Source organism: Prunus mume, linkage group LG2, assembly GCF_029339155.1.
Source record: "Prunus mume cultivar Tortuosa linkage group LG2, ASM2933915v1, whole genome shotgun sequence".
Taxonomy (NCBI): domain Eukaryota; kingdom Viridiplantae; phylum Streptophyta; class Magnoliopsida; order Rosales; family Rosaceae; genus Prunus; species Prunus mume.
The window spans coordinates 44648942-44671865 of NC_142699.1; the positions used below are offsets into that span (position 1 = coordinate 44648942).

Below are 22924 nucleotides of genomic sequence, written 5' to 3' on the forward strand. Positions count from 1 at the left end.
TATTGAAGGAAAAAGAAAATATAAATTAAAGGTCTTAGAATACTTTATGGGCTCGAACTAGAATGCAAGAATCTAGCAGGTTCACTGTCCTAGCCTAATGTCGAGGGTCTCTAAGTTATTGTAATACTTTTGTTGTAACCCAACTTCTAAGTGAGATTAAGTGGTGTGAAATATACGTTGGAATGTCTTTTTCACAAGGTGAAAATAAGTTTAGGGGGAGGGGAGGCTACTCATCCCAAAGTTGGGGGGGACTTACATAGGGGTTAATATGTAAAAACTAAACTTTGGACTCTCATTTTCAATTTGCCATTTTTCAATTTTCCTTTTGATATATGCTACCCCCTTTTTTCTAGTACTCTGTTTTCCTTCCAAGTTTAGATGGATTACATTATGAGGAGATTGCACTAGTGTTACTCAAACGAGAAAAAAAAAATCTACAATTTCCTCAACAAAAATAAAAATAAAAATAAAAATTTTCTTTCACAACCTTCATAAAGAACACAGAATATTCAATCAAACAAAAAACTTGATATGTCTATAAAGCTAATTTTTTGTGGCTCTTCAGTACAACCATTTGAACAGTGTTCCCTCACCTTCAAGGCAAAATTATTTGAGTAATGAAATGGATAAAAATCTCAATGAATGTTGAATTTTGAACTCCTAACCTTTCCAATCAATCTTAGAAAAATGCATTGGTAGTTTCCAACTTCCAAGGTATCAATTTCATATCACTCACATTTTCTTTTTCAGCAAGTGAGAATCAACCCAAAGAACTGAAAACTCTTGATGATATATGAACAACAAATGCATATATATCTTAGTAAGTAATTATTTCACAAAATGGATGGGCTATCACAATCTTACTATACAAAGAAAGAAAGCAACAAGGGCCTGATAAGTATCAAAAAGTATCCTTTGCCTGGCGTATGACACCCAAGGCTTCTGCATCATTTGCAGTGGCTGGAATATTCAATGATTGCCGAATCTCTATGCTTGAAGTGCGAAGAAAAGGATTGCACGCCTTTTCCAGTTTTAATGTGGTTGGAACCTGATACACCGCAAAAGAGTTGACATCACTTGGGCAAATCATATAAAGGGCATGGAAAGTATGAACAGAGCAATACTATGAATTCTAGACGTATATGTTCACTGCCTGATTAGGCATTGGCATGCTTATTGGCAAGGCATTACAAAGTAGTATTATTTGTCAGTTGCAAGGTTTTCCAAGCATCCAGATGCAAAGTCACACTGATGTAGCACAGCCCCTAGGGGTATGATTAAACACTTGAAACAGTAGAACTTAGAAGAATATAGGGGTCGAGGAGAAGAAAAGATAGATCGAAGGGGAGAAAGAAAGGACAGAAATCAGAGAACCGAGAACCGAGAAGAAAATACAGGAATCAGTGAGTTTTAACAGAGGGTTTATTCAATATCCAAATCTGAATTTTAAAGAACTATATGGGGTATTTATAGCAAACTAAAACCTAGAGATAACAGGAAAAAAATCCCTTGCTAAAACAGAAATCCTAACCCAAATAAAATAGGAAGTTCAACATTCCAACATTCCAAAATTTCTCTCAAAAGATTATACTAGTTCAAAAAAAGGAAGTCCTTAAGTTTACCGTAGGCATGCCCTTGTTGCGAAGATGGGTGACATGTGCCGCATAGGACTTAAGTGCCTCATTCTCAGGTTCTATAGACAAGGCAAACTTTGAGTTACTCTGTCAAAAATGATTGTCTATTAGTCAGGGCCTTGTTTTGAGCTTTGAAAATTTCTGTGGCTACAAAAAGAAAGTGAAAGGATGACGTGACTAACCAATGTATACTCATGACCACAGTATATATCTGTATCATCTGGCAAAGACATGATCTTTGAAAGGGAAGATTGCATCTGTAACATAAAAAATCAACTGTTTCAGCATATAAATGAAAACCAGAGAAAAAAAAAATAGAAGAAAAATTCATCAATTTCTTCAAGCGAGTCCTAGCAAGATAACTATTGCTTTGGCAAAGGCAGCATCAGTGCTTATAAATCTTTGGGGGCACCTTCACCTATTAACCTTAGTAAAAACCATTGCTTTGACCTCTCATTATTGCAAAGGTTCACTTTAATCATAACGATGAGAATTAAACCAAGAACACGATGCAACATATCCAGGTATTTATAAAGAATACGAGCACTTTTCTTTTAATGATTGGAGAAGAAATTAAACTAACATTTTTGTTCCAAAGCATTCACGGCAAAAATCCATAGGAAAAACAATTTCACCTTTTGGATAAAACTTCAAACAGGGTTATCACAAAGGCCTCCCATATTTGTAAAAGATAATTATTATTGTCTTTCCAAACAATAATTGTATTGGACCTCAGATATATTACTGTTTCCATATACAATAATTATTCTTATGAAAAACTTACCGCTGTTAATCTTATAAGTCCATGCATTAAACATAATCGTTCCCTGGTAGGTTTGATCAAATTTATCAACTCTAATTAACACTCTTCAGAATCAAACAGGTACATACAACCAGTTTGTCAGACCAAGACATTGACAGTATGATATCAACTTAAAAGTAAAAAATGCAATACCTGATCAGAGCATCAAGTTTACAAAAGACTCAAACCATTGAACAAGAAGATGTCAAAAGGTGTAGGCTAAAAATCACCTGCTCAGGTGTTCCTTCAAACAACTTGCCACATGATAAGCTGAACAAAGTGTCTCCTGTAAAAATTGCTCCTGATCCAGGAAAGTAGAAGCTAATGTGACCTGCTTGCAACAAAGACCAAGAACTAAGATTAGAAATAAGAAAAACAAGGGATGGTGAATCATCTGTAAATGTAATGACATTTGGAACTAGATCTATGAAGTTACTTTGAAATGGATGGACATAACTTCTAGGCCACCATGTTTACATAAATTGAAAATATCACAATATGCTTAGAAAGGTGCCAGCAGAGGTGCTAACCATGATCACATATATTCTAAACTTGAGATTAAGCTTTTTCAAAAACAAAAACAAAAAATTAAAAAAAGCATCAACATGGTGCTGCTCATATACAGAAGAAATATACGAATGTATAATGTGATTTGTAAAGAAACAATAAAATCAGATTCGAAAAAAAATTTATTAGATTAGATTTCATAGGATTAGGTATGCGAATTGTGCTTGAGGAGATAAATTAGCCAGTAAAAATGCAGTACCAACGAAAAAAAAGTAAACAATATATGAGGAAGAAATATTATAGAAGGAAGGGTGTAACATGTGCTTCACTGAATAGTTTGTTAGTCTAGTTAAACACCAACAATTACACACTAAGAAATTAAATTATTCAGCGACGAGGGTCCAAATGCAGCACAAATTATCATAATTTAGCAGAATTTTTGGGCGAAAAAGGGTGTTTATCAGGAAATGTCAAGGAACTTTTAGAATGTAATCAAGTAATAAATTATGACCTCTAGTATGACCAGGAGTCTCCATAACATGCACCTCATGGCCAGCAAACATCCACTTATCTCCATCGTTCAAAACAATGTCAATGCCAGGAATTCTATCCTTGTCTATTCCTGAACCAATCACCTTCAAAAAACAACAGGAAACACGCAGAAAAAGTTGTGAGCCAAAACAACTTCATAGAAGAAAAAGTATTCCGTAAAATATGCAACAACTGTCAAACAAAAAGAGAAAAATAAATAAATTCAAAACGGCAGTTTTAAACTTCTATGCCAGATTCTTGCAAGTTCTGTAACATTTACTACTGTACTACGCTTGCTTAAAAAAAGAAAAGATGAAAATAACAACTGTGCTATGTTGTACAACTGTATTCTATAATTCTCATGTTTTGAGAAGTGCTATCACCCAAGAGAAAATAGAAGAATTACATCAATCAAATATTAAATGAATTATGTGTTTGTTTAATCTGACATGTAAACATGTTAATGCACTATGTCAAGCATTCTCCCACCTGTGTCACTACCCAACATTATAACCAGTACCATTTCAGAGTAAAGATTTCAGGTGTAATGTTTTATTCCCAATGTGATGTTTTCTTGATTTGCAGTTCCTAAGGGCATCTAAGTCAACAGTGGTACCAAATTAAAGAACCTGGCATATATCAAGCCAAAACATACTTTCAGATTGAAACTCTGAAATTCTGAAAAAAGAATGCTGCCAGACTTTAAATACTCGCTACAATTGAGATTTACTGTCCATCAGAAAGTCCGAGAACTAAGACATGATTTGGGAAATGGGGAAAAAATGATATCCGGACTGAAAAAGCAAGTTAATGCTACCATACCTTTGCACCGTACCTTGCTTTTAACTCAGCATTACCACCAGTATGATCATGATGATGATGAGTGTTCAGTATGTATGTCAGATTTCGGTTTTTCTTACTCAAAGCATCTATAATAGGTACGGCTTCAGAAGGATCAACAACACCAACAGTGCCAGTGTCCACATCATGTAAAAGATATGCATAGTTGTCTCTAAGACATGGTACCTGAGAATGAAAAGATATATGCAACTTCAACAACAAAGTAGATACATGCAATGCAAGTTGGAAAAACTGAACATATATAAAAGTATTAGTTGAGTTTAATAATAAGTTTGGCTGACTAAAAGCATGACTACGTACAACTTATGTGTGTATACAAACACATTAACTTTAGAAGCACACCCACACAAGAGTAGAGGAGGGAAAATAAAAATAAATAAATGGCCCAGTTTCAGTGCAGGTGAACCTGCTGCAATTTCCATTTTCTAAAGCCACTGCTCCTGATAAGAGGTGGCAAAATATCAGACATCTTGGCAAGGCTGCTGAGATGTCGATGATTTTAATTTTTACTGTCCATGTCAACAATTGAGAAATTTTCAAAAGTTTATTTGTGATGGATAGGTAAAATGAGTGAGCTTACAGAAAAGGGCACACGCCGTTAACAAACAAATGGCTATAGGACACCTAGCTAAAGGGTTGGGTAAAAAATAAATCTTTCATGCTGTATGCTATGTAAGAGAGCAAAAACATTTAAAAATTACCCATTAGAATGTTTGGCTAAGTGAAATTAAGAAGATTTTACAAATTAGTCAAGTTTCAGGATCATATATGTGCCACCAGTATTATCTTTTCATCAAAATTTTACTGTTGTTTCCATCAAAATTTATATTTTCATCAATACTTCAATCCAAAAACTGATGTTTCGATTCAACCATCAGAATTTTTATCCTTAAAACTGGTTTGTCACCCAGAAATACTATGAAGATAATCATCCAAGACATTTATAATTCAAATGCAGAAGAATAGAGAGATCTACTCACCAATTCAATATGTAATGAAGGTGACATATTAACAACACTGCAAAATTTAGCGACTCTAAGCGAACGACTAGCTCCTCCACGCAGAGTTTTTAATGGTGTAGACAATAATTGCATGAATCCATACAAAAGGCCTTTTCGAAGGCAAAGCTGTCTCATGCCAGGCCATACACAGAGTCCACTCCTCCCCTAACATATGAAAAAAGTTTCAAATTCAAAATAGCAGAAAGATTATTATCTACAAATCAGCAAGAAAAAGCCACTTCCGGCCCTTCTCAAATGGGTAAAAGAAAAAACACAACAAACAGAAAACTTCGAAGGTTTCCCTCCACATATAAATAGATTTGGGGCCAAAATTACAAAAGAAATTCACAAAAGAGCAAAACCCATTTTCCTAGATGACGCATGAATTTGTACAAGAGTACCAAATTTGGCATTCACATCTTCCTTACTTAAAAAAAAACGAGACATTCTTATCAGTTTACTAAAAGCGGGCTCTAACTTTTACAAAACCATTTGCAATACTCTGCCGCTAGACTTCAAAATAAACAAAACATCCCAAAATAGATTTAGCAAAAAGTACAAAACTGAAAAACGCATTTGCCGACCAAGTCATATCTGGTTTTGTCCCTGCTGCCCACAATCACATTTCTGTGTTGAAAAATTTGGACTTCAGAAAGAAAAGAGGAACAGAAAACAGAACGGTCACTATAAGCCCTAACAATAAGAGGAAAAAGAAGAAATACAAAGATAAACAGATACAGAAATACATACATATATATGATATATGATATAGAAGAATACTAGAAAATGGTCCATTTTCATTTCCAAAAAATATGAGTATTAATATATATAAAAATTGGAACAAACGAGACCACAATTTACCAGAGAAATGAACAAAAATAAAATAAAACTTGACAGAGGGGAAAGTCAGAAAGGAAAAGCAGAGAGAGAGGGGAGTGAAGGTAGAAACCTTAGAGCAAGGGAAGGAGGCCATGGCACAAGAGGCCTTGGAGATCATCTGCATCCCTCACACTCTCACTCACCCTTTTTCTTCTTCAACAAATGAGATTCACTCTCCTCCCTTTCTCTTTTTTCTAGAGAGAGAGAGAGAGAAAGAGGTGTGTGCTTGCTTTGGGCCTGTGGGTGTGGGTTGGCACCTTTGGCAGTTGAGCACTCAATTTCCTTTTTATTTTTTGTTTTTTAGTTAATTTAATGTACTTTTATTTTTCTCTATGAGATGAGATGAGATGAGATTTTATTTTAATTTTTTTTCTTTATGAGATGAGATTTTTTATTTTATTTTATTGTTGAAAACGAAACGTTTGGTTGCTTTCTCCATCCATCGTCGATCCCCACCACTACACCAGCAAAGGTACTACCACCACATGCGCGGGCAGGACGCGTTTAAATTAATTAATTTCCAATTTAATTCCCTCTGTGGTGACACTAGCTGTGTCTGAGATCGCAATGGCCCCGCCACAAGGAAGGGCAAAGTCCCTTGCATCCACATTATTATTATTATTATTATTTTATGATGAGTTTTTCCTTTTTAAACCTTACATTTTTCTTTCTTCACCCTAATACATAAATCTTTGGGGGTTGAATTTCTCCCTAAAGCAAATAAAGAGAGGAAAGTAAATAAAGATCTTCATATTATTTTTCTATCTATGTAATAAAAATCTCTGGGGGGTTGAATTTCCCTATAAAGCAAATAAAGAGAGGAAAATTTGAAACTTGGAAGAGTCACAAGCATAAAGAAATAGCAATAAAACTGAAAGTCTGAAACCCCAAAAAAATACTCTGTTTTTTATTTGTAAAAAAAATCAGTTTTCTTTAGTTTGTTTGCCAAATTAAAGATAAAACTGGACTTGTGCATAAAAGTACGGCTTACCTATGAAAGAGTATATGAGTCTTGTTCTAGTTTCTTTGACTCCCAACTCGACTACTTGAAACATATTATTTTTCTATATGTGTAATAAAATCGTAGCTCTAGCTATAGGACTTAGAGGGGCAAGATAGCGGGGTGTGAGGTTGATGAGTTTTTTTTTTTTTTTTCTGCTGGTTGTGTATTTATGAATAGTTTTGGAAGTGGGTTTTTCTTAGAAATTGTGAAAATTTGAATTAAAAGTTAGGGTGAACTTAGAATATGGAGTGAACAAAGACAACTGCGGGGTTTAAATAGAAAGGGTCTTTTATGATTGTAGCTCTACAATCATTCAAAATAGAATTAGCCCACCATATCTCTTCAAAACCCTAGCAACTGCATTGTACTTCTCTCTCTCTCTCTTCTCTATTTATATTCAAAATGGAAACCATAGTGGTCACACTATCTCGATCTTCTCACTTTACTCGCCATCTTCTTTTCTCTTGTTCTTTTTCTCCTCTACTCTGCCTCAACTCGTTGCCACCACTACATGGCGAGATCTAGATCCACCTCACCGACTTCTCTCTCTTCGTTTCTCACACCCACTGATTTCATCTCACCCAAAAACCAACTAAACCGAGTCAATTTCTCGGTGTATGGGCTATGAAACTTTTGGACGATTCGGTGTTGGTCTTCAGAATTGGTAAATTACGTAAGCTATAACGTAGCTTGAGTATCGACACGTTGTCGCATAAGCTATTTGGACTAGAAATATTATAGCTTAAAATAATAATACCTAATATAGGAAATCAAAAAGTCTAATTATCATTCAATCATAATAATATTCAAGCAATAAAATGTCAAATTATCAACATTCTCCTCTAAATTACCAACAAACCACTTCTATTGAATAATTTAATAAGGGTTTTTATCACAAATGATCCCTAAGGTTTGCGAAATTATTGCCTTTGATCTTTTTTTTTTTTTGTGACATTGTTGGTCCTTTATGTTACACCTTACACATCAAAATGGTCTTATTGTCAGGTACCGTCAAATATTATGTTAAATTGATGATGTGGAATTTAAGCAAAGCCCATATTTTCAATGGCATTGTGCCACATAAATTTGAATTAAAAAAAATTATTTTAAAAAATTCATAATATTTTTTTAAAGTATGCAACTTCCAGCCTTTCCCCTCCCCCTCCCTCTTCCTTTGCTCTCTCTCTCTCTCAAAAAAAATATGGAATACGATTTGGGTGCCTCGCCCCTCTGTTTTTTTTTTTCTTTTCTTTCAGATCCCTTTTCCTTACCTAGCCATCATTGCACCCCATCACCACAAGAGTTCTCACAAACTCTGGATGGAAAAAAAAAATGCATAGAAACAAAAGCCAAATCCCTAATTAATTATAGAAAGGAAAAACTCCAATGAATCTGCATTTGTATTTCATCATTCATTGGGCTTGGGGAGTGGGTAATTGAGGGTGGAGTGGAATGAGGACTAGGTCGAAGGTGCCGTCGAAGATGGTTTGTAGGGGTTGGGGCCGATGGATCTCGGGTTGTTCATTGAGGAGGAGGAAGGAGTTGGGGAATGGGTTGGGGAGGGGATGAGAGAGAGAGAGAGAGAGAGAGAGAGAGGCTGAGAGCAGAGAGAAGAGGGAGGGGAGGAGAACGGAAGCGGGGAGGAGGGGGAGAGTTGCAGTTTTCTTTTCTTTTCTTTATTTCTAATTTTTTTTAGATTTTAAATTTTAAACTATTTTAAAAAAATAATTTTTTTATTTAGGTCCACTTGGCATTATCTCATTGGACATGTGGGCACTACATATGTGCCATGTCATCAATTTAACAGAAATTTTAACAGAATCTAACAGCATGGATCAAATTGATGTGTAAGGTGTAACATAAAGGACCAATAATGCCAAAAAAAAAAATGAAGGACCAAAGACGATAATTTCACAAACCTCAAGAACAATTTGTGATAAAAACCCTAATATAAATGAACTTATTCGAATAATTAACCCATAACCAAATTCAACTAAATAACTAAATATACATAATAATTTCTGAAGTTACCAAAGATTCAATTATGAAATTGCCCAAAACATACAACCACAAACGGGGAAAAAAATTATGAATAAACACATGTGCTTGCTGAAAATCTTGCTCAAGTGGGAACCCAAGTCATATAACACAGAGGAGAAGCAACCCCTATTGACTTGAAACCTCAAACTATGGCCTTCAATTTCATGGATTTGTGTAAACATTTTGGTAATTTAAGGTTTAGGGTTTGTTTTCTTTGAGAAGCAGCACCTAATTTTAGTTTTTTTTCTTCTCATTTTTAAAAAATATTGTTTCAATCCGACGACAATATAGCTTACGCAACAGTCATATAACGACCGCGATTTAATACTTATGCGATGATAGTCATATAATGAATTTGAGATGCTACGAAGGTCGCTACAAATCAGCTATTTAAACACTACGAGTAGAGCAGTACATGTTGAATAATGATGATAAAGATGTTGACCCTGAAAATATTGGTACATTGACTTGTATATCTTACCTAAAATGATTTCAAATCCTAGTATGTTGTTGTGGTAATAGATTGTGGAGGAGGAGAACTTCAGTATACATATGCATCAAGGTGACCATTGTATCCCTGGATTTGATGGAAAATATAACAGATTAAGATGGCAAGACCAACGGTACTAGAAGAAGTGGAGTTGAGGAACAAGCGAAACTAATCGAGTTGGAGGGACCATCCCTCTCAAAAAGCCTTGTTAACAAAATATGTATAAAATACTAGATTCTTGGCACGCGTGAGTTCATCTTTTTTTGTGCTTAACAGCATCATTTTGGCAAAACCATATTTTCAAAGGACTGAACCAAATTGTACACCATTATCATTATTAATTACCGATTCTTTGCAAGCATGGTTGAGACAAGGAAGGAACAAAGACAATTTAAGATGTTCCTATAGCTAGATATTGGAGTAGCATTTTAGAAAATGAAAAAGACCCAAAAAAGATCAAAGATAAAAACAAAAGAAAAGGCAGTTATCAAACTATTAGCTCTTTTGGGAATTTTTTTGGAGCAGCGAAAAGCATTTCTAAACGGGTAAAACCACTTCTATCTTTTAAAGATGGTGTTTAGCAAAAATTGTAGAAGCACTTTGGGTGAGATTCAAAAGCACTAGGCAGAAAAGTTTAGAAGTTCTTCTGGGCCATTGAAGTGCTTTATGGAGAAGCACCTGCCATGTGCTTCTTCAGGAAGCACTCCTAGGTGTTTTTTCAGGAAGCACTCCCAAATGCTTTTTCAGGAAGGGTTTAGAGTTTAGGGTTTAGGGTTTAGGGTTTAGGGACATTCATTGCTCCAAAAGAATGGTTACAAACATTCACGAGGCCTATTGATGGGCCAAGAAGTAGAAGTTTTGGGCTGCTTGGGAGCCCCAAAACTCTAACCCATTTCTTGAGCCCAAATATGTGGGTAAGCATGAAAGAGAGAAAAAGGTAGCTCATTACCTTAGAAAATTGGCCCATCACCTTAGTAAAAAATAGTCCATCACTCTAGAAGGTTGGCTCATCCCCTTAGTAAACTAGCCCATTAGAAAAATACGAAAGTCTCCAACACATGGCTAGAGACAAAACCATGACATAAAACCAAGGGATAAAGACTTGTGTAGGCTATTGGGAATCTCCAGCACATGGCCAAAGACAAATCCCAACACAGGCCATCCAAAAAACCAAAGGATACTTGAGCAAAACACCCTTCAAACCAGTGCCATTACCCATTCATTTCTCCCACTAGCTCTTGCAATAAAATGAAGGAGAAAAGAAGGAGAAAGGGTAGCTCAAAACAGGAGATGGTCGCAGGGACAGCTGCGGGAAGGCTCTAGAGCCTCAAAAAATCTTGTCTCTATTTGGATTGAGAAGGATTTCACAAAATAAGGATGAATCAAAGAAGATAAGAGAGATTAAGGGGGAGACCTGGCTGATTTGGGAAGAACTAGCTAGGGTTTCTCGGGAAAAAGGAGCTTCCAGCGCCTATAAAAAGAGGTACCTTCTACCCAACAAAAGAACTCATTAAAGGCAAGCAACCTCATCCAGAGAAAGCAAGCATCACCTCTCATCCCTAGAACCCTTCAATTTCGAGCCCTATTCCTACTTCTTTTCCCATCTTCTCTTTTAGCAGGCCATTCCAAAGCCTGACGAAGCTTTCGTCAAGCTGCCGGAAAATTGCTCAAACCACCCACTTTTCTTCCCTCATCTCTTCCTCTCTCCCCTCAACAAATTCTCCCAAAAACTCTCTCTTCCCCTTACTTCGAGCCTCTGTTTCTCATAGGAAACCCAAGCCTTCTCTCTCTCATGCTAAACTCACGAATGCTCAGCTCCCATGCCACAAGCTTCTCATGCCAAGCCATAATATTTATCTATAAGTAACTAATGGTTTTGTTGGTGAAGGAAACCAAGGTGCTTCCTAAGGCTTCAAGAACCTTTCGAAGCACTCTTGGGGCCTGATTCTTAAATGCATGCACAGGAGCAACTTTATCCATCCTCTCTTTACAGCAGCCCAAGCCAATTCGTCAAGCTTTGGAAGCGAAAAAGCACCCACAATTATGTAGCGAACTGACAAACACTATGAGTGTAGAAAATATGTAGTAATTAATGAAAGAAGATTAATACACCATAATTATTTATATATAATGATTTACTATAATATTTTACACTTTATACATTACATGGTAATATACATGAGTGACTTAGTACCACATAGAGTTCCTATGAGGTTCAAAATTTTCACTATCTTCATCATCTCTATGTGTAGAGTAAGTGTATTGCGAATAGTAGTCATCAAATGATAAATCCTCAAAGTAGTTTTGCATGTAATTGTTAACATGTCACTCATATGGATCCGAGATTGGTTGACGTTGTCCATAAGCAAAATCATTTGAAGATTGGGTCTTGGATTCTTTCTATGAGCCGCTCGATTCCATCCCAAAAGGAAAGGTTAAAGACTCACATGTGAAAATCTGATTCTTGCAAAAATAGTTCAAAACAAAACAATATAAATATACATATTTTAGCATATTATCACAAAAACATAAGCATCATGGTGGTTAATGCGTTGGAGAAGTGAAATGGCAAGGGTTTGTATCCCCTTTGCTTGTGTGCTTTGTGTCACCCCCCCTCCTTCTTTTTTTTTTTTTATTGCATTGATATTATAACGATATTATAGCGATATTATGACAAAATATTGCTGAAGTGTGAGTGAAATTATCGACATCGATATTATCGATATTTATACGATATGTACATGGATACGTCACGAAATATCCGTGATCCTAAAAAACTATAATATCCTCAATATTTCATCGATATTATCGATATTTTAGACTATGGTTTATAGATATAAGTGTGAACTATATTATTTTCTTCAAAGATAAGCCTTTCACTTTTTCTGTTGATGGTGAACCAGAATTTGATTGTTTCTCTTTGTTCAGTTGTTGTGAATGTTTCTATTTCTTCCCAAGATTTATTCTCATATTACTCTTATCATTGATATGTTAATTGGTTTGGTGATAGCCATAAGCCAAATTGTTTATTGCCAAAGTTGCCCACTCACACAATATGCCCTCATGTTTCAAACCTATTCGGTTTAGTTTGAACTTCTCTTCTCTGGTCTCTATATTTGTATTGTTGTAACGGGTTGAGTTTCATGACCTTGCTTTTACATATTTTCCCTCCTATTTTGGTTTTATGAGTTTAGATTTGATCACAAAAAAAACTATGTATTATGAATCTTTTTTTTCTTCTTTCAATAATGAAACTACAATTGCATGCATGAATAACATAGTTGATCATTTTTTCTTGTTTTACTCTAGTAACAAAATGTTTCTTGTCTCGTCACGTAGTTGTCATTTATGTTTTGCAAGGCATGTGCAACTTGCTTAAGTTTTCATTTAATTTGTGTTCATTGTACAATGTTCTTAATAGAATAATGTCTAATAATATGGATAAGTCATCACAAGATGAATGTGGAGAAGAAAGCAAGAAACAAGGAAAGGCTATTGGGATGATGAGGCTTTTGATGCATTTATCAAAATTTGTGTTGAGACAATAGATGGAAACGATCAGGTGACCATTTTAGTAAGAAAGGATGGAAAAATGTTGTAAGGAAATTTAGTGAGTTGACTCAAAGGACCTACTCTCAAAAGCAACTCAAGAACAAATGGACTGGACTTAAGAAAGAATGGCAATTGTGGACATCATTGGTTGGAAAATAGACTGGTCTAGGATGTGATCCTGTGAAGAAAACCAACAATGCTAGTAATGAATGGTGGGACATAAAAAGTGAAGGTGAATTTCTTGTCATACAATTGAGCTCCGCCCACTTTTTGAGTCCATGAGAAGAAGAGTCGATCCTGTGAAGACAAATCTGCAAGAGAGTGAGGCTCCCCTACAGGAGCCGAACGTTCCTTCATAAGAAATAAGGGCAAATATATTTCTCCCACTTGAAGCTAATATACATAGTTTTGTAAGAACTTATTCATTTAAGTTGATATTATTGTAGGAGAATCCTGAAGCATCAAAATTTCGAACATGTGGATTGAAATATGCTGATCAATTAGATATTTTATTTAGGGATATTGATGTCACGAGTGATGGAGCTTGGGCAACATCACAAGGTTTTGTACATGATATTGAGAATGTACTACCTCGTCAAACTGAAAATAGTAATGAAGATGGTGACTATAGCTTGGAGAATGGTCTGGAGTATAATGATGGGCTTGATAATATCGATGATGTTGATACTTCTCCTAATACTGAAACTTTCCAACAAGATAAAGCACCGAAAAGAAAAAGGGATGGTAAGAAACCTACAGTTGGGGAGAAGGTGATAAAGCGATTATATTATATTTTAGAATCAGTAGCAAATCGAAGTTCTAGAAATAACGACATGCTTGGTTGTACGTAGCATTGAAGAAGTGATGCAAGTTGTAGAAGGCATACATGAAATTGTTGAGGATGATGAGGTTTTCGTGAAAGCTGCATATGTCTTGACTGAAAGAAAGAATAGAGAGATGTTTGTTGCATTGAGGCAAACCAACCGACAAATTATGTGGCTTAGGAGTAAGAAAGTTTAAATTTAGTCTTGGTTACGGATGTTTTAAATGGTCACAAGATAAGGTGCCATGAACAATTTATGTGACAAGCCATGAAAAATTTAAATGGTCACAAGACAAATTATGTGACAAGCTAACCAATAAATGGGTCATGGATGTTTTAAATGGTCACAAGATAAGGTGCTATGAACAATTTAGGATGGAAAAACATGTCTTTACAAAATTGTTAGAGACACTTATAGGTACATATGATTTGAAAGAAGTTGGAGATATACCAATAGTTGAGGCATTATTCCTCATCATTTTAGGTCATGGGTTCACTTATAGTATGGTCCAAGAAAGGTTCCAACATTCTAGTGAGACAGTGTCAAAGTGATTTGGGATAATTTTAGATGTTGTTTGTCTCATGGCTAGTTATATCATAAGTCCACAAGACCCACATTTTAGGAGAATTTTGGGTAAAATAAAAGTTGATGATCAATATTGGCCATACTTCAAAGATTGCATAGGGGAAATTGATGGGACACATATACCAATGGTCGTGCCTAGAGCAAGACAAGTACTCTATATTGGAAGAAAAGGTATCACTACCCAAAGTTCTTCCTCCAAATCAAATATGTTTTATTTTATGATATAGTAAATGATGCTTATGTTGTTCTTTGTTATTATAAGTAAATATTATTTAGTGGATTCAGGCTATCCACAAATGAAAGGATATGTAGGGCCATATAAGGTTGAGCAATATCATCTTCTTGATTTTTGATGTGGAAGTTAACCAAGAGGGAAGAAAGAAATATTTAACCATAGGCGTTCATCCTTAAGATGCAGAATAGAAAGAACTTTTGGTGTTTGGAAAAATAGTTGGATAATGATACAACATATGCATAACTTTCCAATAATTGTTGTTCAATGGCTATTCACAACTTTATAAGATGTCATTTAATGACAGATCAAGAGTTTCAACTATTAGATATATGCTCTAGAAACTCTAAGAAAATAATATATAATAATCAAAGGGGCAAGAACGTTGCTTTAGATACATAACATATACAAAGTAAAAAGTTCATGGATTAGGATATAAATGGAAAGTGGTGTAAAGAAGTTAGATGCACGAGACCTTTCCATACATATAAATATCGTATCCTAAAATGTTTTTGGTCATAGGATCATTAATTGGACAATAGTGACCTGCAAAGACTGGTACACATTATGTCTACTTAATTGGGAGGATGACTAGTCTCAAGTCATTCGTGTAGAGATATTGAGACAGATGTGTAAGTGCTCTATAAAAAATGGAGTCAACTGAACGCGATCATTCTTGTATGGAAGTCTTACTCACAAGTGTCAAACAAAGAATTCTAAGTTGTGATAATGCAAATTAATTCTTAGACCTGAGACATCACAATTGTCTTGTGTATATGTTGTTTCTCTTTGAGAGAATTATACGGTCGAATCAAAATGATGTGACTTAAAAGTGTTCCTCAGGATTCTTAGAATGTATGCAGAGACAGGTGAATGTACAACTAGAAATCTCTGCTCTTAGTAAGAAGAGAGAATACTCTAAAGATGTGATTCATGAATCTCTGGGCAAAGTACTGGATGGAAATTGAAACAAGTACATTTGAAATTTCATCAAATTGAACAATATAATCTAGAGATGTCATATTAGGGATTTTGACACGAGTTTACCATATCCCGAGAATATGGCATAGAGTATTGAATTAGAGAAGGATCGAATTGCATTGTAATTACAAACTAACTAGGTTCTCTAAATGAATTCTTTTTAGCTTAGGTAGCCATGACATACTGCTAGGTGTCACTCATGGCTTGTGGAAGCCCTATAAGACTAATTATAATTAGTCTTCGCGAATAGGGAGAATTGTATGAAGGGAGACAATTCACACTTGATTCAGAGTGAATCATTCATACTCACTGCCTCGCTAATTAAAAACTATAAGATCGCACACCGAAAATGAATCGATTGGGAAATTAAGAAGAGAATGAATGATTTTGTGACTTGGTCAAAGTCAATGTGAAAGTCAAAGGTCAAACAATTGACCCGACACTTGACACGGTCAACTAAGGATGACCGGGACCAACACTCGTTAGACAAGTGAGTGATTAAATTAGTTAAGTCACTAGAGTAATTAAATTGATTAGATTAATTTGATTATTCAATTAAAGTTATGAAACTTTAATTAAAGATCCCATATGACTTGGAAATTCAAAAAGGATTTGACCATATAGACTTAGGCACATATGTGACACATTATAGGATTAATGTATTGGACCAAGATAGCAAAAAGATGACACACAAAGGGGGTGTGGCTACACTAAGGCTTGGGGGTATTTTTGTCACTCTTGTGACATCAAAGGGAGAGTTAACAACAAAGGGACCACTCACTCTACTTGAACACCATTCTTGGTTTTAAGATTCGCTCCAAGAGTATGAACATCTTATCTTTCTCTCAAATAGGATTTAGAGTCTTTGGTGCACACTTTCATAGACTTATCAAGATTGGGACCAAATGAGACTTGCATGAATCCCTAGTTTATTTAATGTTTCCTCTCTTACTTTGATTTCATATTAGATATAACTTACTAGTTGATTTATACTCTCAAAGTTTGGTTGTAGAGTTTTTAGAAATCTCTACACAACACCATTCCCACAATATTCCATTCATCAACCTTATGATGACAATGATAAGCTACTTCCCTCTAGCGAGGCAGGAGTTAATAGAGGGGAAGAGATGGTTGAAGAACAAAATTTAACCCATAGACGAGAGATGGATGGCGAACACGAGAGAATTGCAAATCTTCTTATGTCTAGTTAATTTCTTTTTTATTTTTTAAAAATGATTATAAATTATACTTGGTGAAGTTCATCTTTTTCATTTTGCACTTCTTATAATTTTGTTAAGTAGTGTTTTTATTTCTTCAAAAAATTATCAATTTTTATATCCTAAGTTTCTTATAATATTTTGGGATTCTTAGAATTTTTTTGAGATACTATGGTAGTCAAACACGCAACAAAATATCAAAAGCACTTTTATGTAGTGTAAAAGCACTTGTATATGTGACATTCAACCGACAAATTGCTTCTTTATTGAAGCACTACTGGCATAAATGCTACTGACCTAAGAGCTTCACAAAGGACCACTTCCAAATGAGTCCTAACCAAACAATGTCCAAATTGCTAAAAAAATTATTTCATTTTAAAATAAAATATTTATCTTTGGCTGAAAAAAAAAAAACATTCATCAAACAAGTTTCTTATTTTCTATTTCTTTCAAAATAAAAACAAAGGACAACTTATGTTTAGGGTTTATTAAACTAAGAACTATAGTGGTCACTGTTGGCATGAGCCATAATTCACGGATCCCGTGAACCTTGATTTCCTGATGTAATTCACATTACTTAGTTAGGATTCCTTGTAATTAGCTAATTACTTTTCCTTGTAGGGAAAGTCAACTTGTGTATATATATATATATATATATATATATATATATATATCCTCCACTTGGAGAAATATAATATCAATCACAATTATTCAATCTTGTGTTTAGTTTGAGTTGGTATTAGAGCCAAATTAACCTCGGTCTCTCAAACAAAAATACAAACCCTACCCATCGACATCCTCTAGTGCTAAAGACAGAGAAAAAAAAAACTATCTGCCGCAAAACAGCGGCAAAGCCATTGTCCTCCAAAACCTAGTGCGGCAAAAAGTCCTACAACACCAACCTATCCAAACTTGATCTCTCTCCTCCATGACTTTCGAATATACCCCAGACACCCCCACCGCAGTCACAAAATCCAGTGCTTCAAAAACCAGCAAAAATCTTGATATGGTGCAATCAATTGTTACAATTCACAATAATAATTCGGCTGCCCCATTCACCACACTGTTGATGAAGGAAACATGCATCTAATGCATAGGAAATGAATTTTAGCCACAATCTATACAACATCTAAATAGCGGATTCATTTTGTTTATACTAGTTGAGTTAAACCTTTTTCATTTTAAACCAAGTATCTTAGCCTAGTCTCTTTGAACAAAAATAGAAAAAGAAAAAAGGGAATAGATCATTTACCCTTGATGACATTTTCTTGATTTCTCAAGAAAGAATACCTTTGTTGGAAAGACCTTTTGTTTCTCTTGATTTTGACTCCTTCACCTTAAGGTTTCAAGATTGGAGTCCTCTACCTTACCACACCAAATGCTAGTCTACTTCTTGATTGGACCAATTTTTGGTTTATAGAAGATGAGATACAAAGATGATCACTCATCAACCAAAGTAGGAAATCAAAAACCCTAGTTAGGTTTTCTCCAACACTTAACTTATATAGGACAACGCAAAAGGCAATTGGGTGGCTATTTGGGGCTCCATTTGGTCCATAAGTCATGTCATCTTATGCCACGTATCCCTTGGGCCTAATAGCCTTTTGGGTTATTTTGTCCATTTCCTTTTAAATCATATTTAAAAACCCAATCCAATATTTCTATATGTCAATATTAATTCTATAATTAATCTTTTAATTATAATTTAACTATTAAATTATAATTACAGTCTTACTTAATTGACCTGATCAAACTATTTGACTTTGGTCAATTGCTCCGGTCAATATGTTGACTTTTGACCGTTGACTTTGACATTTGATTATCAACCATTGACTTGTCATTTCTCCTTATTTATACATCTAATCACATTCTTTGGGTGTGCAAATCCGTAAGTTCCTTTTAGCAAGGTAGTGGGTTGACTTAACTCCTTAAAGATGATATACGAATTAAATTCCACGATTTAATTCTTTATATTAATAAAGGTTAATTGAAACCTTTTAGGACATCCACAAATCAAGGTTGTCGCCCATTGAGACGTTACAAAAGAACCTATTCAAATTGGAATGACCATTGTTCACCCGTTTTATGTTTGCTCCTGTGATGGTAAGGTAAAGTTCCCCATTGGCTCGAAAATCATTTGACTGGTCAATAAGTCAACTTTCTTTTGTGTGCAAGCATGCCACTGCTAGCAATGAAAATCCTAGCAGACTTCTTTAAAATAGATAACTTGTGCCCCAAGTTACTGATTTCTGAACAAGCGATTGTGAATTTGTATGAGGAATATCTCCCAAATAAATTCTTTTCTTGCCTCAAACTAGTGAGGACTTCACAATTTTTCACAGTACAAAACTGGTAGTTCCGGACATAATAAATGATAAGAAAGTGAACTGTTTTTAGGTAGAACTGCCTTTTAAAAACCTCAAAAAGGAAAAACCAACTCTAGAAAGACAAAAAGAAAGTTGAGCTTCCATTTCTGCCTAGCTTGCACTTGGCGAATGAGCTATCAATCAAAAAACTGGTCATCTACTTAGATTCTCAACTGATCACAAGTCAAGTCTCAGGAGAATACATGGCGAAGCACCCGAGGATGATCTTATACCTTAACAAAGTCCAAGAGCTGTTGAAGGCATTTCCTACCTTCACCATCCAGCAGGTGCCCCAAGCGAAAACACGCACACAGATTCACCGGCAAGCTTAGGATTAGTGCTGGATACCCAATTCAGAGGCTTCATCTCCATCGAGCACCTTGACCAGCCTAGCATAAAAGAGGCAGAGCAGCCGAACCTGATGCAGATCGACGAGGATCCTAGTGGCAGGACCCCATCATTGACGACTTAGTGAATGAAAACCTGCCCGAGGACAAGTTTGAGGCCAGAAAAATCAAGCAGAAGGCTGCAAGATACTACATGAAAGGTGCACGCTTATCCGCAGATCATACTCTGGGCCTTACCACACTTGCATCAAGTACCCGCAAACGCTCGAGGTTCTTTGCAAAATACATGACGATGAATGTGGAAATCACGCTGTGGGCGATCGCTTGCTCGAAGGCTCTCGCATTAGCTATTTTTGGCCTACCATGCGCCAAGACTCTACGGAGTATGCTCGAACATGTGATCGATGCCAACGCTATAAGCCGGTACCGGCCTGCCCGCTAAGGAATACCATCCGCAGAGCCCGGGGCCATTTATGCATGGGCCATTGACTTGGTGGGACCTATGCCGACGGCACCTGCCAATAAAGAAATGATGATCGTTACCACTAATTACTACACCAAATGGATCGAGGCCGAGACTTTATCTTCTACCAAGGAAGCCGATGTTGAACGGTTTACCTGGAAGAACATTATTTGCAGTTCGGTTGCCCGCAATCGATAGTCACCGACGACGGTACGATTCGTGGCGGGTAGATCACCGCATTCCTTGCGGTATGACATCAAGCAAGCGCGTGTCAACTCCCGGATACCCGCAAGGCAATGGCCAGCGAGGCATCCAATAAGATCGTCTTTGGATCGCTCAAGAAAAGACCTGGAGGGCGCCATAGTCCCTTCCATGAGCATTGAGGTGGGCGGTCTTGACCGAATCGCAAGCGGATGAAAGTCAACCTTAATCGCTCGAAGAAGAACGAGAAAAGGCCATTGTTCGAGTTGCTACGTACCAACAGAGTTGACATCCTACTACAATAAGAAGGCCAAGATCAAATAGTTTCAGCCTGAAGACCTCGTGCTCGAAAAATTTTCATCACAAAGCACCTCGACAAAGAAGATGAAGCCAAACTGGGAAGGACCCTACATGATCAGCCGATCCGAGGGCAGAGGAAGTTACACCCTCGACACTCTTTCGAGACAATGGAATGCCAACCACCTTCGAGGATACTATCCATAAAATCGCTTACCAGCTCTAGCAGCTACGAGCCTCCCGTACTTCATTGAAGACAAAATATTGTCGATGTTACCTGTGTTGTTAATTTCCTTTATTCAATAAAGCGATGTATTCACACCAACATCAATACAAGAGCAAGATTTTCAATGAAGTACTTTTTCGAACATTATGTCTCACGAACATACACATGCTGGCAACAAGTTTTATCTCCATTGTAGACAAGCTGCTCCTTGAAGCACAAACTCAATGGAGTCTTTTTCAAGCGTTATGTCCCCGACATAAGCACACAGGCGACGAGCCTTATCTCCATTGCAGACAAGCTACTCCTCGAAGTACAAACTAAATGGAGTCTTTTTCAAGATTATGTCCCTGACATATGCTCGCAGGCGACAAGCCTCACCTCAATTGCAGACAAGTTGCTTCTCGAAGTACAAACTCGATGAAGTCTTTTCGAGCATTATGTCTTTGACATACACTCGCAGGCGACAAGCCTCACCTCCATTGCAGACAAGCTGCTCCTCAAAGCACAAACTCGATGGAGTCTTTTTCGAGCATTATGTCCCCGACATACACTCGCAGGCGACAAGCCTCACCTCCATTGTAGACAAGATGCTCCTTGAAGCACAAACTCAATGAAGTCTTTTTCAAGCGTTATGTCCCCGACATACGCACATAGGCGACGAGCTTTATCTCCATTGCAGACAAGCTGCTCCTCGAAGCACAAACTCAATGGAGTCTTTTTTGAGCATTATGTCCCCGATATATACTCGCAGGCGACAAGCCTCACCTCCACTGAAGGCAAGCTACTTCTCGAGCACAAACTCGATGAAGTCTTTTTCGAGCATTATGTCCCCGACATACGCTCGCAAGCTACAAGCCTCACCTCCACTTAAGGCAAGCTACTTCACGAGTACAAGCTCAATGGAATCTCTTTCAAGTGCTATGTCTCCGAACATACACTTATGAGAAATAACAAGAATTGAAGTTTGAAAGACAACTGAAACTTCTATAACAAAGCGGCCAACTAGCACCATCTACTCAACGACTCAATCTAGTTTAGCCTTATCAACTATGCCACCACCTGAGGCTTTGCTCCAATAATTTGACATCTAATGCATCTAGTACTTAGCCTTGATATCTAATCATCATATGACATATATGCTTATCTTATAATCAAAGTAAGCCACCATATTGTTTGGATGTTTGATTGATTAATGTTTACAAATAGTTCATCATTTCTTGCCTCTAATTATATTTTTAATGTTTATAATTTGAATTATCTAGTGAAAAAAAAAATAAAGTGAAAAAAATTCAAATTAAATGGATTGGTTCTTGGGTTCTCGTTCAATATGGACATGGGCTTTGGGCGGGCGGGATCGGCCCATATTGACACCTCTACTTGGGAGTTGTCTTCCTCCATTGCCTTCAAGCATCCACAACATTGCTCTGCTCACTTTGAGTAGGGGCAGTCAAGATAAAGCGCTTCGTCTTCATGTTCGAGATGGCAACAAGGAGAAGCACTATTCCTGCAATCCAAGTATCCCAGCTTGTACTCATTAGCAACAATCTCATGCTTGGATGCCTCGTAGCTTCAACATGAGTGTCGAACTTGACCAGTGGAGCTATCACCAACTTCGGATCTGCAGTTCGCGCAACTTAAGGACTCTTTGCTCGAGCAGATGACTCTTTAGCTCTCTTGGCCATAACTTGCAATATTGAGTCAACTCCGTGCTTGACTGCTCGTGGCTTTGCGGCGAGTCGTGATTGCTAGACAGATGTACATCCTCTCGGTTTGATCCCATGATCGGCACAAGCAACTCAAACTCGCTTCTCAATAGCCTCCTCACGGTAGATCATGGGTTTTAGGCGATTCGGCGGATACCGAGCGAATATCCCGGACCTCCCGC

At 36.6% G+C, this 22924-nt stretch overlaps 2 protein-coding genes across 2 annotated transcripts; one reads left to right on the plus strand and one right to left on the minus strand.

The window, feature by feature from the left end:
- Positions 1–790: 790 nt before the first annotated feature.
- Positions 791–6462, minus strand: LOC103322300 (hydroxyacylglutathione hydrolase 2, mitochondrial). Its single transcript, XM_008224204.2, has 8 exons — positions 6286–6462; positions 5316–5501; positions 4297–4500; positions 3455–3578; positions 2667–2767; positions 1817–1891; positions 1623–1721; positions 791–1048 (listed from the first exon to the last, which is right to left on the minus strand). The coding sequence occupies exons 1-8, from the start codon at positions 6337–6339 to the stop codon at positions 902–904; spliced, it is 990 nt and encodes a 329-aa protein (XP_008222426.1). The 5' UTR covers positions 6340–6462; the 3' UTR covers positions 791–901.
- Positions 6463–13208: 6746 nt separating this feature from the next.
- Positions 13209–14151, plus strand: LOC148920498 (uncharacterized). The gene is made up of 2 exons (XM_089044644.1): positions 13209–13310; positions 13747–14151. The coding sequence occupies exons 1-2, from the start codon at positions 13209–13211 to the stop codon at positions 14149–14151; spliced, it is 507 nt and encodes a 168-aa protein (XP_088900770.1).
- Positions 14152–22924: the final 8773 nt, after the last annotated feature.